This window comes from Callospermophilus lateralis, chromosome 3 (assembly GCF_048772815.1).
Source record: "Callospermophilus lateralis isolate mCalLat2 chromosome 3, mCalLat2.hap1, whole genome shotgun sequence".
Classification (NCBI taxonomy): domain Eukaryota; kingdom Metazoa; phylum Chordata; class Mammalia; order Rodentia; family Sciuridae; genus Callospermophilus; species Callospermophilus lateralis.
This window is the reverse complement of record NC_135307.1, coordinates 78,090,476-78,103,231: the sequence shown is the minus strand read 5'-3', so window position 1 is coordinate 78,103,231 and position 12,756 is coordinate 78,090,476. Positions and strand designations below refer to the sequence as shown.

General features: G+C 36.4%; 1 protein-coding gene across 2 annotated transcripts; it reads right to left on the bottom strand.

The window, feature by feature from the left end:
- On the bottom strand, positions 1-7,597 carry LOC143393895 (olfactory receptor 4K3). 2 transcript variants are annotated; one of them, XM_076848392.2, is made up of 2 exons: positions 6,680-7,597; positions 1-18 (listed from the first exon to the last, which is right to left on the bottom strand). In XM_076848392.2, the coding sequence occupies exons 1-2, from the start codon at positions 7,595-7,597 to the stop codon at positions 1-3; spliced, it is 936 nt and encodes a 311-aa protein (XP_076704507.2). The 2 variants fall into 2 exon arrangements, with proteins under 2 accessions (XP_076704507.2, XP_076704506.2); XM_076848391.2 differs by lacking the exon at positions 1-18 and having other exon boundaries at positions 6,644-7,597.
- Between the last annotated feature and the right edge of the window lie 5,159 nt (positions 7,598-12,756).

Here is a 12,756-nt window from a genome sequence, read left to right as displayed (position 1 = left end):
CTATTCCCCAGGATTAACCTTGATATAATTTCTCCTATGATCACACCAACTATAAAAAATTCTAGTATATAAATTTGGAAGATTAAATGAGGTGCCAGAATTATCTGCAGGCTAGTTTTGCAACTCAGAAAAGAGGTTGGCTGATTATGATATGATAAAAGGAGGCTAATAAACATAACAGTGTGGTGAGAATCTAGTGAAGTTTAAATAGGAATAGCAAGCTTCTAGAAATATAATAATATAGTGATAAGGAGAATATTTAAAAAGACATGTATTTATAAAAAGATAATTACTTCAAAGAGAGTAACAAGTCACTACTTTTAATTATATCCTGAGTCAAGTAATATGGCAGACACTAAAAACAAATTAACAAACTAATGTACAACAGTAACAAACAACAACAACAACAACAAAAAAGAAAGAAACAAAGAAAGAAAAAAGCAGGGCCCAAGTCTGCCTTCCAAGTGTTTACCAATTGTTAGAAAAAAAGACACAGAGTTAAGTATGGTTCATAAGCTCTGAAAGAAGTAAAGAGGACTCCATAAAAAACTGAAGAAACTTCCTTTAGAAGATAGTGCTTAGATTAAACTTTGAAAAAGTGATCAAATCAAACCATGCTTTCTTAATTCTAAAACCACTGAAAATTTTTGAAACAAATATTGTAAAATTATATTTTAAGTAGATTTTCTCAAAGAAAATTGGAATAATAACTGACCAGAAAGAAAATGGCATGTCGAACAAATTCTTTACCAAGTTTCTTTTTTTTTTTTTATAAAGAATTTTACAAATCTCCAGCTACATCTCAGGTGGAAGATCACTTTGTTGACTCTCCTTTCAGCTTTGAGGTGAGCAGGGGAAAAAGTAGTCCCCCCCACAATTGGTTCTTTTTAGTTATAAATGACAGTAGAATCCTTTTTGACATAATTATAAAAGGATGGAATATATCTTGTTCTAATTCAATCCCCAGTGCATCCTCTTCCCCTTCCCTCCCCACACCTCCTTCTTCCTTCACTCTACCAACTTTCTGCCATTTACACATAGTTATTTTTTAAAATTAAAATCTTACCACTATGCTAAGATTCACTGTAGTGTATTCATACATGAACATAGGAAAGTTATGTCCAATTCATTTCACTGTCTTTTCTTTTCCCATCATCCCTTCCTTCCTTTCATTTCCTTTTCTTTACTGAAATTCTAGTCTTTTTTATTTGTTCTAATTAGTTACACATGACAGTAGAATGCACTTTTATATATCATACACAAATGAAGCATAATTTCTCATTCTTCTGGTTGCACATGATATAGAATCCCACTGGATTAATAATGTCTGATTCATTCTACCAATCTTCCTGTACCCATACTCCTTCCCCTCCCTTCACCCCCCTCTACCTAATCTAAGGTAACTCTATTCTTACCTAGGTGCCCCCCTTATTATGAATTAACATTTGCATATCAGAGAAAACATTGGTTTTGGGGGGATTGACTTATTTTGTTTAACGTGATATTCTCCAGCTCCATTCATTTACCAGCAAATGCAATAATTTTATTCTTCTTTAAGGCTGAGTAATATTCCATTGTGTGTGTATGTGTGTGTGTATATATATATATATATACACACACACCACGTTTTCTTTATCCATCAATCTGTTGAAGGACATCTAGGTTGGTTCCATAGTTTAGCAATTGTGAGTTGAGCTGCTATAAACATTGATGTGGCTGTGTCATTGTAGTATAGTCTTTTTTTTTAATCCTCCCCCCTTATTGTGAATTAGCTTCTACAAAGGAGACGAAACATCTGACCTTTGGCTTTTTTGGAAAACTAGTTCTTTAAGCAGGTACAATTGATTTGCTGTAGGGAAAGAAATAGGAATAAAAGGACTTTGATGACAGTGATCTAGTTTGGTGTTGATAATTCAGTCCTTGAAGTTCATCCACTCTGAAACAAATCTTGATGTTGTTTTGCATGTGTGTACATTAATTGTTCTGAAAAAAATAGGCATTTTTACATCCCTCTACATTTACTTCTGATTTCATTTATTAGACCATATGAGAGATCATCTTGTGAAATAGTTACATTCAGGAAAAGCAAATGGAGAAGAGAAAAATCTAATTAATTAAAAGAAGAATTGAAGAAAGAAAGAAATAACTCTATATAACCTCATTATAGCCAGTTTTGATTAGGTCAGTAACTCTTGGAGATGAAATTAAGGCACCACGAAATTAGGTTCAGTATGCTAGTAAACTGTTAGGTTCATCTTATACAATGAATTGTTGGCACTCAATGTTAGGCTGCTTCTACTTCTTTCACTGCTTCTATATCAGTGAAAATGAGTGATTCAAGAGTATGCTAAGGTGATTGGCTCTCAGTACAGAACATGAGGCAGGAAGAGAAAGAACTCCATTAATAGAAAGATTCCCAAAGGGACTGGGATACTTTGTCACTCAAAGTTTCTTAGCTTGGTGCTCATGTCATCTGCCTAGACCTAGTCTTTGGGCTTAACTTCTGATATTGCATGCTTCCTGTGTTCCTAAATCTTGGAACTGATGGTCTTCTTTTAGAATATGTGCATATTTTCATTTAACCATGGCATTTATTTTGCTATAATTCTAGCAACATGTATATTAATATGCTAAAGAGGTGCATAAATTTCCCAGCCTGATCTTGAAAAAAAATATAGCATTTCTTATCCTCATCAGCTAGCCATATATGACTGATCAAAATGAAATATGAACAACCCACCTTAGAAATTTAGTCCTACTAACAGAATTGAGAAGGTGGGAGAACAGGTTTATGATATTCAGAGTCATATAAATAAAAATATTTATTTATTTTAATTAACATTAATCCAATAGTTTATCTCACCAGTGATCATTAAACACATTCGTAAATTGAACTGGATTTATTTTAGCAAAAGAAATAAACACAAAACTATAAATTTTTAACTTTACCAAATCCTATAACTTTTTTCATCAATTTAAACATATTATACATTTGCAATTTATAGTAGTTGGTACACTTTCAATATACAGACACAGAAACTCTTGAGTCAATGTAGCAAGCTGTGTATAAATTTCTTTATATAGGTAAATATAGGTTTATCTATCCATTTACATACCTACCTGCTTATATTGCCAAGCATGCATCCACCCATTCATATACTTAAGACTCCATCTGCTCATGTATTCATCTATTGAGTGATTCATCTATTTGACTCCTTAAAATTTACCAGTAACTTATATATTCTACATTCTTTATATGTACTCAGAATAGGGCAATATTATACATCACAATATGTAAAAACTGATAGTACCAGGCAGTTGGATAATTATCAGTAGTTATAATAGTTCAGTTTTATGAAGATAAACTGACTCTGGTTCAATGGAGAGAGGACAAGAAAAAGAGTAAACGAAGGTACTTTCTAGGTTAAACTGTCATCAAAACTGTATCAATTTGGAAATGTAATATTCCCTTGCTCTCAATTTATAAATTGCTCTCTATAAAATTAATAGATTTGACCAGATGACTTCTGTTTTCTAAAAACTCCAATTATTACTCACATTAAAAAAATGTTGAAGGGGGATCCAACATGGTGGCAGGCGCGGAGAGATCAAGTCTCTGACCTCTTCAGCTGTGCAGGCATAGGAAGTCGTAAACTGTCTAAATGCTGTTTGCTAAGGATCACAAGGTAATGCTGAGCTGACGTGGATCTGGGGCAAACAGTCTGGGCCTCTCAGAACACACACCGAGCCCGGATCAGCTGAAATCAAGCTCCTGTTCGCCTGCTGCTCACAGACAAACTGCTGTGACTCAGCACTAAATGATCCCTCTGAAACAACTGGTCGGCCCTTCTGATCCTACAGAGGTTAATGCCAACTGGGCCATCATAGGCAGTGGCCACAGGATTGAAACGAGGCTTGGGAGAAACAGTCAGGACCCACACGTTGCATTGGTCACCCGGCAAAGGGAACGAACTGTCGCCATATGCATGGGATACCACCACGGCTGAGAACTGACGTCACCAGAATGCGGTGGAGGAGATAACTTCATTGAAACCAGCGGTGACAGAATGAATACAGAGTTTCATGTTAAAGACATCAGCACTGCCAAAATTTTCAGAATTCCTTGGAGACCAAAATGAGAAAGCTTCCCAACTAAGGCAGCTGTCTGCTTACCAGGAATCTCTAGTGTTGAAGAGTACTGTGTGGAGTGCTCCTCAGCCTTAGAGATTCACAGATATTCAAGAGCACAGTGTCCATGGTTCGCAGGTATCACTCCTTTGATCCTGGAGTTTTTTAAGTCTCTGGCTCCATTCCAGCTGTCTCCTTGACCTCATCTGTTTGTGGAGCCTGCTGCCCAGCAGGGATAGCAGGAGTGGTCTTGATGTTGAGAGGAAGGGTCCCTTCACCTAGGATGTGGGTGCCTCCAAAGAGACTCCTCCCTTTTTATTGCCCTACTTGTGTAAATGCAACTAAGACTGTAAACAGTGCTGTATGGGTGTGTGGCTACTGGCCACAGGCTTTTAAATAGATTCTAAGTGTTTGATGTTCTAGCACCCTGAATGATTCTAAGATGATTGAGTAAACATCCTAATTTTAAAATTTTCAAGCTAATTTTTATTGTGGTGAAAAAACAGATAAACACCAGCATTTTTTGTTGTTAAAAACAATCATGAACATGGAAATCTGTGAGGAGAAGTGCATGGTGTACTGCATACATGGCATACCTTAAGGGTGTCTGAGAGGCAAAGCACTCCCCTGTGCTAGGCATGTGAGTAGCATACCATTCACCCCATAGGCACAGCCCTAGGCATGAGGCCACATGTTGCAGTACCAGCACTTGGTCCATGGCCCCTCCTTGATTGGTCCCTGCCAGAAGAGTTGGACAGAAATTGTATTAGTGGCTGCCTATAGTCTGCTTAGCTATTGCCTAAGTTTATATACATGGTAATTGTGCAATAAAATCAGACCCGCTTAGGTCTTGATTAGCGACTGTAGAGCCACACACTCCTCTACCCTGTCCCATGGACCTCCTCATTGGATGAGAGAGAGCCCACAGATATCCATCTCCAGGAACTGTGATTGACATGGTGATAACCAGGAAGCAATAGTATGATGGTTTTAGTTTTGCATCTGAATCTATAACATTCTCAGTTCACCTTGGCAAAAATCACTTAATTCCAATAACTTCAACTTAGAAGGATTTTCTGATCCTTGACAACTAATTTGATCTATATGTTTCTCACCCTTGTAACTCTTCATTTGGATTTAGAAATTGTGATTAAGTTTCTTAATCAAGTATTTGTGTCTGTGACAAAATCAAGGTTAATTTTAGTGTGCCCCTAAAGCCCCTTCAAGTGTGAATATGAAAGTAGCAAGCTATGTGTTTGTTGCCAGGTTGGAGTCAACACAAATCAAATATGAATGATGCCCTATCAAAATGTTTAATTATTGAATAGCCTGAAGAGGTTTTCTGTTTTTAAAAATGATTTACTGTCTTTAAAAGGGACAATATAAAAAAAGATTCTCTTATGTCACTTATCCTTAAGAGCATGGACAAATGATGCATTATAAAATAATATGAATATTGGATAAGCCACAAAATACAGAGTTATTCTTACACTGTCAGCTCTACTATCCATGAATATATCACAGCAGTTACTTATAATTTTTTAATGTAAGGAAATAATACACCGTGAGTGAGAATCAGCAGGCAAATGACATCAGGATCAGACATTCAAAAATTTTACAGAATGAAATGGTGTAAACATTCCATAGTAAAGTATGCTTAAAGGGGAAAATTATTAATGGAATAAAAGTCATAAGAAAAGAAAAAAAAAATGTTGAAGGACCACTCTCTCATGGGGGTCTGTAAGTTAAGTACTATAGTTAGCCAGGAAGGAAATGGCTCAGATTCTTCAGGACCTCACTATTTACGATGTGGTTTTGAATACAAAAATGATATAGTAAGCATCAAAGTACCAAAATAATTCATTACTATTTAGAAAGTAAACAAGTATCCATATTTGTAAGTGAATAAACCAGATGCTGCCTCTAAATAGCATGACTTGGAAAAGTCACTGTTTTCTTTGGGTGTAGTTTCAACTTTTATAGAATGAAACTGTGGATAGGATTTGTTTTACATGACGCTAGGATCTTCTCTCTCTCTCTCTTTCCCTCTCTCTCTCTCTCTCTCTCTCTCTCACACACACACACACACACACACACACACACGTACACACATGAACGATAAGAATTTTATTGGAGTTTACTATACTGTTTCAAAACTATGGAGCCTACTCTAGGTGATGTAGGAACTGAAGATTTATAAAGCACATTCTTATTCTTCAAAAATGTTTTATAAACAATATTAAATAGCAAATACTTTTACTTATTAAGAACCCTCCACTTCTTTCTGACTTTTGCATTAAAAACCATTCATCAGCACTTTGCCCACAATGGAAATCCTATTGCTCCTTTGGTTCACAGGGTACTGCTTGTGGGCAATTAAGAGGACCAGAACTCAGTGACTGATGAGATTGATGATTAAATCAGTTCTCTCACCAACTACTTGATTTCTTGCAATTATGTCTTTATGTTGAGAGGGATAAGAGCTGAACAGTGTTTAATTTTTATATGAGGAAAATTAAGGGATCTGATCAGTTTTCCTAGACTTGAAGACATGGCTGCTTAGTTTCCTCATCGACTGCTTGACATCTTTATTTCTAAGAGTATAGATCACTGGATTCAAGAGGGGAGTGAATATAGTATAAAACACTGAGAGTACTTTGTCTATTGGGAAATTTGTGAAAGGCCACACATAGATGAAAATGCATGGGCCAATGAAAAGGGTTACAACAGTAAAGTGGGCACTGCAAGTGGACAGGGCTTTAGAGGACCCGCCCGAGGAACGCTGCCGAACGGTGACCAGAATAATGGTGTAGGAGATCACCAACAGGATGAAGCACACCAGGGCAATCATGCCACTGGTAGAGATCATGAACACCCCCAGAATGTATGTGTCTACGCAGGCGAGTTTAATTACCAAAGGGAGGTCACAAAAGAAACTGTCTACTTCATTGGGTCCACAGAAGGGCAGATTCACAGTAAATGCTAACTGACTCAGAGCATGGAAGATGCCCACAATCCAGGAAAGTATCACAAGCCCAATGCACATTCTCCGGCTCATGATGACCAAGTAACGCAGAGGCTTACAAATAGCTACGTACCTATCAAAGGACATGGATATCAGTAGGACAATCTCAGCACCTCCTAAGAGGTGTAGAAAGAATATCTGCGTTATGCAGCCTTCAAAAGAGATGACTTTGTGCTCACTGAGGAAGTCTGCAATCATTTTGGGGGTGGCAAATGAGGCCAGGGACATGTCAATGAAGGAGAGATTGCCCAGTAGGAAGTACATGGGGGAGTGAAGACGGGGCTCTAGCACAATTGTCAGCACAATGAGGAGGTTCCCCAGCATAGTGGCTGCATAGACTACAGAGAAAAACAGGAAGTAGAACATCTGGAGCTCGGAAGACCCAGACAAACCTCGAAGAATGAATTCTGTCACCATCGACTGATTGCTCCAGGCCATATTCATTCTGATTTCTGGAAGAATTCAGTCATTTCCAAATGGGAAGAGAACTATGAAAAAAATACAGCATTAAAACTCCAAGTGAGAATTTTTGCATAGAATAGTTTACTGGCTCCTGATAGTTCTCTCTTGTGCCTTTACCCAAACACAGTGGTTGAATATTTCCCCCAAAGGCCTTTAGAGATATTTTAAAAGATTCAATTAAAGATCTGTTCTTATGACCTAAAAATTTGTTTTATAAGAAAAATGCAAATATTCATAAAAGAAACAAAAATAAAAGTACTCAAATATTTACTTCTTAGTTTGTGAAATACTTTAAAATTTCACAGCTAGTTCCTGGCTTGGTGGCTCACACCTGTAATCCTAGGGGCTTCAGAGGCTAAGACAGGAAGATCACAAGTTCAAAGCCAGCCTCAGTAACTTAGCGAGGCCCTAAGCAACTTAGTGAGACCCTGTCTCAAAGTACAAAATAAAAAAAGGGCTGGGGATGTGGCTTAGTTGTTAAACACGCCTGGGCTCAATTCCCAGTACCAAACCAAACAACATTAAACAAAGAAAAAAATTTCACAACTTGCTGCCAACAGGTTTTAATAGGTAAAACAGAAGGGAGTGATGACTTTTCTCACAACATTATGGTATGAGGAATCTTGAGAATCATGATTGCTCTTTAGTGGAAATGCTATAGAAAAGCTTTGTGGACTCTGGTCTCCTGTACTGTCTAGGAAAAAGGAATAGAAGTTGGGGGAGATAAAATGGCTACAGAGAAACACAGTTGATTTCAATTTTATAACGGAGTTTGTCCAAAATAAAAAATGAAATAGCCTCTAATTCTTAGATTTTTATTTCAGTTATGTAGATATTAAGAACAACCTTGGTTCTATGCCACCAATGCCATGCACTTTCTAAACCAGGCTGATGAATGTGTTCTGGTTAAAACTTGAAGGAACTATACATTTCCAAGCATATTTAAATAGAAAAGGTGGTAAATATCACACCATCTGAAGCCAGATATTTTTTAACTGCTGGAATTGATTGACTTTCAAAACACAATTTGAAACAGAAAATTCTTCCTGTTTGTAAAATTTTCAAGAAGCAAATATGAGATAGATTTATATAGAGACAGAAAATGGTAATGCTGAACCTAGAAGTTATGTAACATAAATATTTCAAAGGGTGCAGCTAGACTGATGAGGGAGACTTTCTGAGACCTGAGAAGACTTTACAAAGTGTCCAGTTGAAATGATACGTACCTAAAATTCATGAAAAAAAGCCCTCTCATCTTGCCACTAAACCAAGCTTTTCTTTTTCTTTTGTCTTTTCAAAACTCTATTCTAAGTATACATTCTATACAAAATATTCCAAGACAAAATATTTATACATGCAACTACCTTCTTGTTTGGAAATTAGATATGCTCTCTTTAGCTGGGCATTTAGCCTTGCCCATTACAGAATATTTCAGATGTCTTCTGCACCACCTACCTGTTATTAAAATAGATGTCTCAGCACAACTCTTATATAATTTGGTGTAGCAGATATAGCAATGTCCTGGAACTCAGAAAAAGTGGATTCAAATTTCCTAAAATTCTGCAATTGGATAACCTGGTGAGTCAAACAGTGCCTCTGATTCTTCATATGTAAATTAGATGGGTTGATGTAGCTGATTGTAGTATCCTTTCCACACATTGTAATGTGTTGATGCTCAACTAATTCCTGAGAGCAGTAATAACAGCTCCAAAGTGAACAATAGATGAATCCTATGCCTAATATCTGGGAAAGGAGGATCAAAGTCTTTAGAACCTTTTCATTTATAATGTCTGTGTTTATATGAATTGATTTAGTCAATTACATAAATGGCATTAAAAAGACCAGCTGCTACTTAGGGAATAAATAAATGGTTAAATTGCTGTGGGAGTCATTAAAACATTCAGTTTAGTTTGTCCAGAGTTGAAGATGGATTACAGAATGTGTGATAGCTCTTTTGTGCCTCATATGCAGGGTGTGGATATGATGAGGCAGGGAAGATATAAGAAATAGTCTTCACTTGGACAACAGCAAAGATAAGACATAAGAATTTTGATATTTAGATAAGAATTTAGTATTTGGCTTGCAAGGCTGCAAACTTTCTCTCTCAGTTCATTCAACAGATGAAGATAAAGCCTGTCTCACCCTACTTGAATAAAAATTTATACAGTAACTAATAGAGTTAATGTTTAATACTTAAAGTTTGTAATTTTCACTTGGATTGTTATGAATTAAGGGAAAAAATAAAGTGAAAAAAATCTGGCTTACAAATTCTAACTATATGAATAATATTAAACAATCATCAAATCTTTAATATCCATGCAAAAATCAGAATAATAACAATACAATTTATATGTTAGCCATGTTTAAATAGTTCTCTATTTAAAAGAAATATTTGAATATTTACATTATTCTTAGCTTATACTCATATAGTAAAATATATTCATTTGATGAAACTTCATCATATTCCTCTGCTGTAATATAAAGAATGTTGGATTTCAGGACTGGAGGCCCAAGTTTACATCATAGTGCAAGACTAATGGATTACATTTGAGTTCATTGCCACATTAGCATTCTGAGAAACAATTTCCTCATTTTTAATGAAAAATATAAAAAAAGCATTGTTATATTAGCACATAAGGAGCCACTAAAATAGAAAATAAAAAACCAACAGCTCTCCATAAAAATGGAAAAAGATGTACAAGTGACTATTAACTATTTAAAAGATGCTCAAACTCTTAGACAAAGAGTATAGGGGGGAGAGGAGGAATGAGATAGAGAACAGTGAAATGAATCTGACTGAAGTTTTGTATGTACATGAATATACCACAGTGAATCTCAAAATCAAGTATATCCAGAAGACACTAAGTTAAAAGAAAAAGAAAAAGAAACTATAAATAAATTGTAGAAAGACAGTAGAGTAGAGAAAGAGGAGGAGGGAGAAGTATGAGGGGGAAGGAGGGAAATGCTGGGGACTGACTTAGAGCAAATTATATTTCAAGCTTTTGTGACTATATTAATATGTATCCTAATATGATGTATAACTAAAAAGAATCAACACAACAGAAAAGATGTTATTATTATTATTATTATTTTTTTTTTGGAACTGAGCATTGACCTCAGGGACACTGAGCCACATTCCTAGCCCTATTTTGTATTTTATTTAGAGACAGGGTCTCACTGAGTTGCTTAGAGCCTCACTTTTGCTGAGGCTGGCTTTGAACTCTCAGTCTTCCTGCCTCAGCTCTGGAGCTGCTGGGACTACAGGCATGTGCCATTGTACCCAGCTACATTAAATTTTTATTAGGATACTATGAGTTATATGGTAAAATCTTTCTATGACACAGCAACATTCTAACCTCTTGAAAATTACCCTAAATGATGCGGTAATGAGATAATATCAGAAGGAATCCGATTCAGTCCTATAGAGGGGCATTTAACTATTTACAACCCAGCCATCATATTCATGGGTTTGTCATACATTGATTCAAGCAACTGTGGTTTTAAAATATTTGAAAAAAAATTACAACTGTACTGAACATGAAAAAAGTTTCTTATCATCCCTCCTTGAATAACAAAATATAACTTTTTGCATAGCATTTACATGGTAGTATTATAAGTAATATAGAGATGATTTAATCTAGAGATAATGTGTTAATCATACGCAAATGATTTAACCATTTTATATAAGGATATTAAATAAAAAAATAAAACTGGGTCCAGTTAAATTTGTAAAGTTCAGTTGAACAAGAAAAAGATTATAGAACTAGATAATATTCTGGACTAAAGATAATTGAAAATGCAATGTATATGTATAAATTATAGCCAGAGAAAAGAAAGTGATATTCCAGAACAATCTGATTGGCTGCAGTTGGTAAAAACATGTGGTCATGTTTCTGGTTGTCCTGTCAGCTTCTGGCTGACTGGACATTTTGCTGGTGTGATTGGCTGAGACTTGGTTACAAGAGTATATACTCAAGGTAGGCTACAATTTGCTGATATATCAAATGGTTCATTATGTACAGTGGAACTTTGGGATAAATATCATTCAAATATAGGAGGCTAGTTTAGGCCAAATTTATTTCAATTCAACAAGGACTTGAACATCTGGGAATTTTGGTATCCATTTAGGTCCTTGAACCAAATGTTCACAGATACCAAGGGATGGTGTAGATGCTTACACACACACACCCACTCTTCCCACCCACATATACAATCATACACACACATGCAATAAATGTATACATATACATATGTGTGTGTATAACTGCACCTATATAAAGTATGAACATTCATATGTAGTTATATATGCATACCATCACACATTTACAAAATTTACAAACTAGTTATCATAAATATCCTTTCTTCTTCCTTTTACAAATTTACTTATTTATTCATTTTGCCTTACTTTTCCCTAGTAAGTCATTCCACAGCAGAGTTTAAAGCAGAGTGCCAGATTACCATGGAATGTGGCAGAGATGTTGTGAAAGGTGTGGAAATATAGAATGATCTTATAAAGGAGGGAACTAAGCACTCTGCATCTACCATCCTGTGTGCCCCCCAGCTCAGACCTGAACTAAGAGAGACTTCAGTTGGAAGAGAAAGGGAAGGCAGGGGTGTCAGTAGTCCACATTAATTTCATGACACCTGAAGTACGTGCTGCTGAGGAAGCCTACAGACCTAACAAGCCCAGAAACCCACTTTGGAAAGGTTCTGGGAATGCCACACCAAAACCTTGTCCTAGAAAAAGAACTCACCTCACATTGTCCTCTCCTAACCAAGCTCCTGCGATTTACCACCATCTCAAGACTCCATTCTCTCAGATTCCTGAGAAGCATACAAGTGGCTTTCCTAAGGAGTTGAGCCAGCCCAGGTCTTTAAACAGGCAAGTGTATCACCTATGTACCTTCAGCCCAGGAAGCAGCTGGGAAGCCCACCCTGAGGCCCCAGGAAGCATCGAGTTGTTTTTGTTGACCCACCCCCTCTCTCAGCTAATAGCTAAACATTCTGAGTACATCAATTCTCTGAAACCCCATGAAGGCTGCTATGCAGGCCTTGATTCTGACAGGTACCCTACTAGGCTCACCAATGAAACCTAACCCCTCAGACACTGACAAGTGATCCACCCCTAATACTTGGCACCT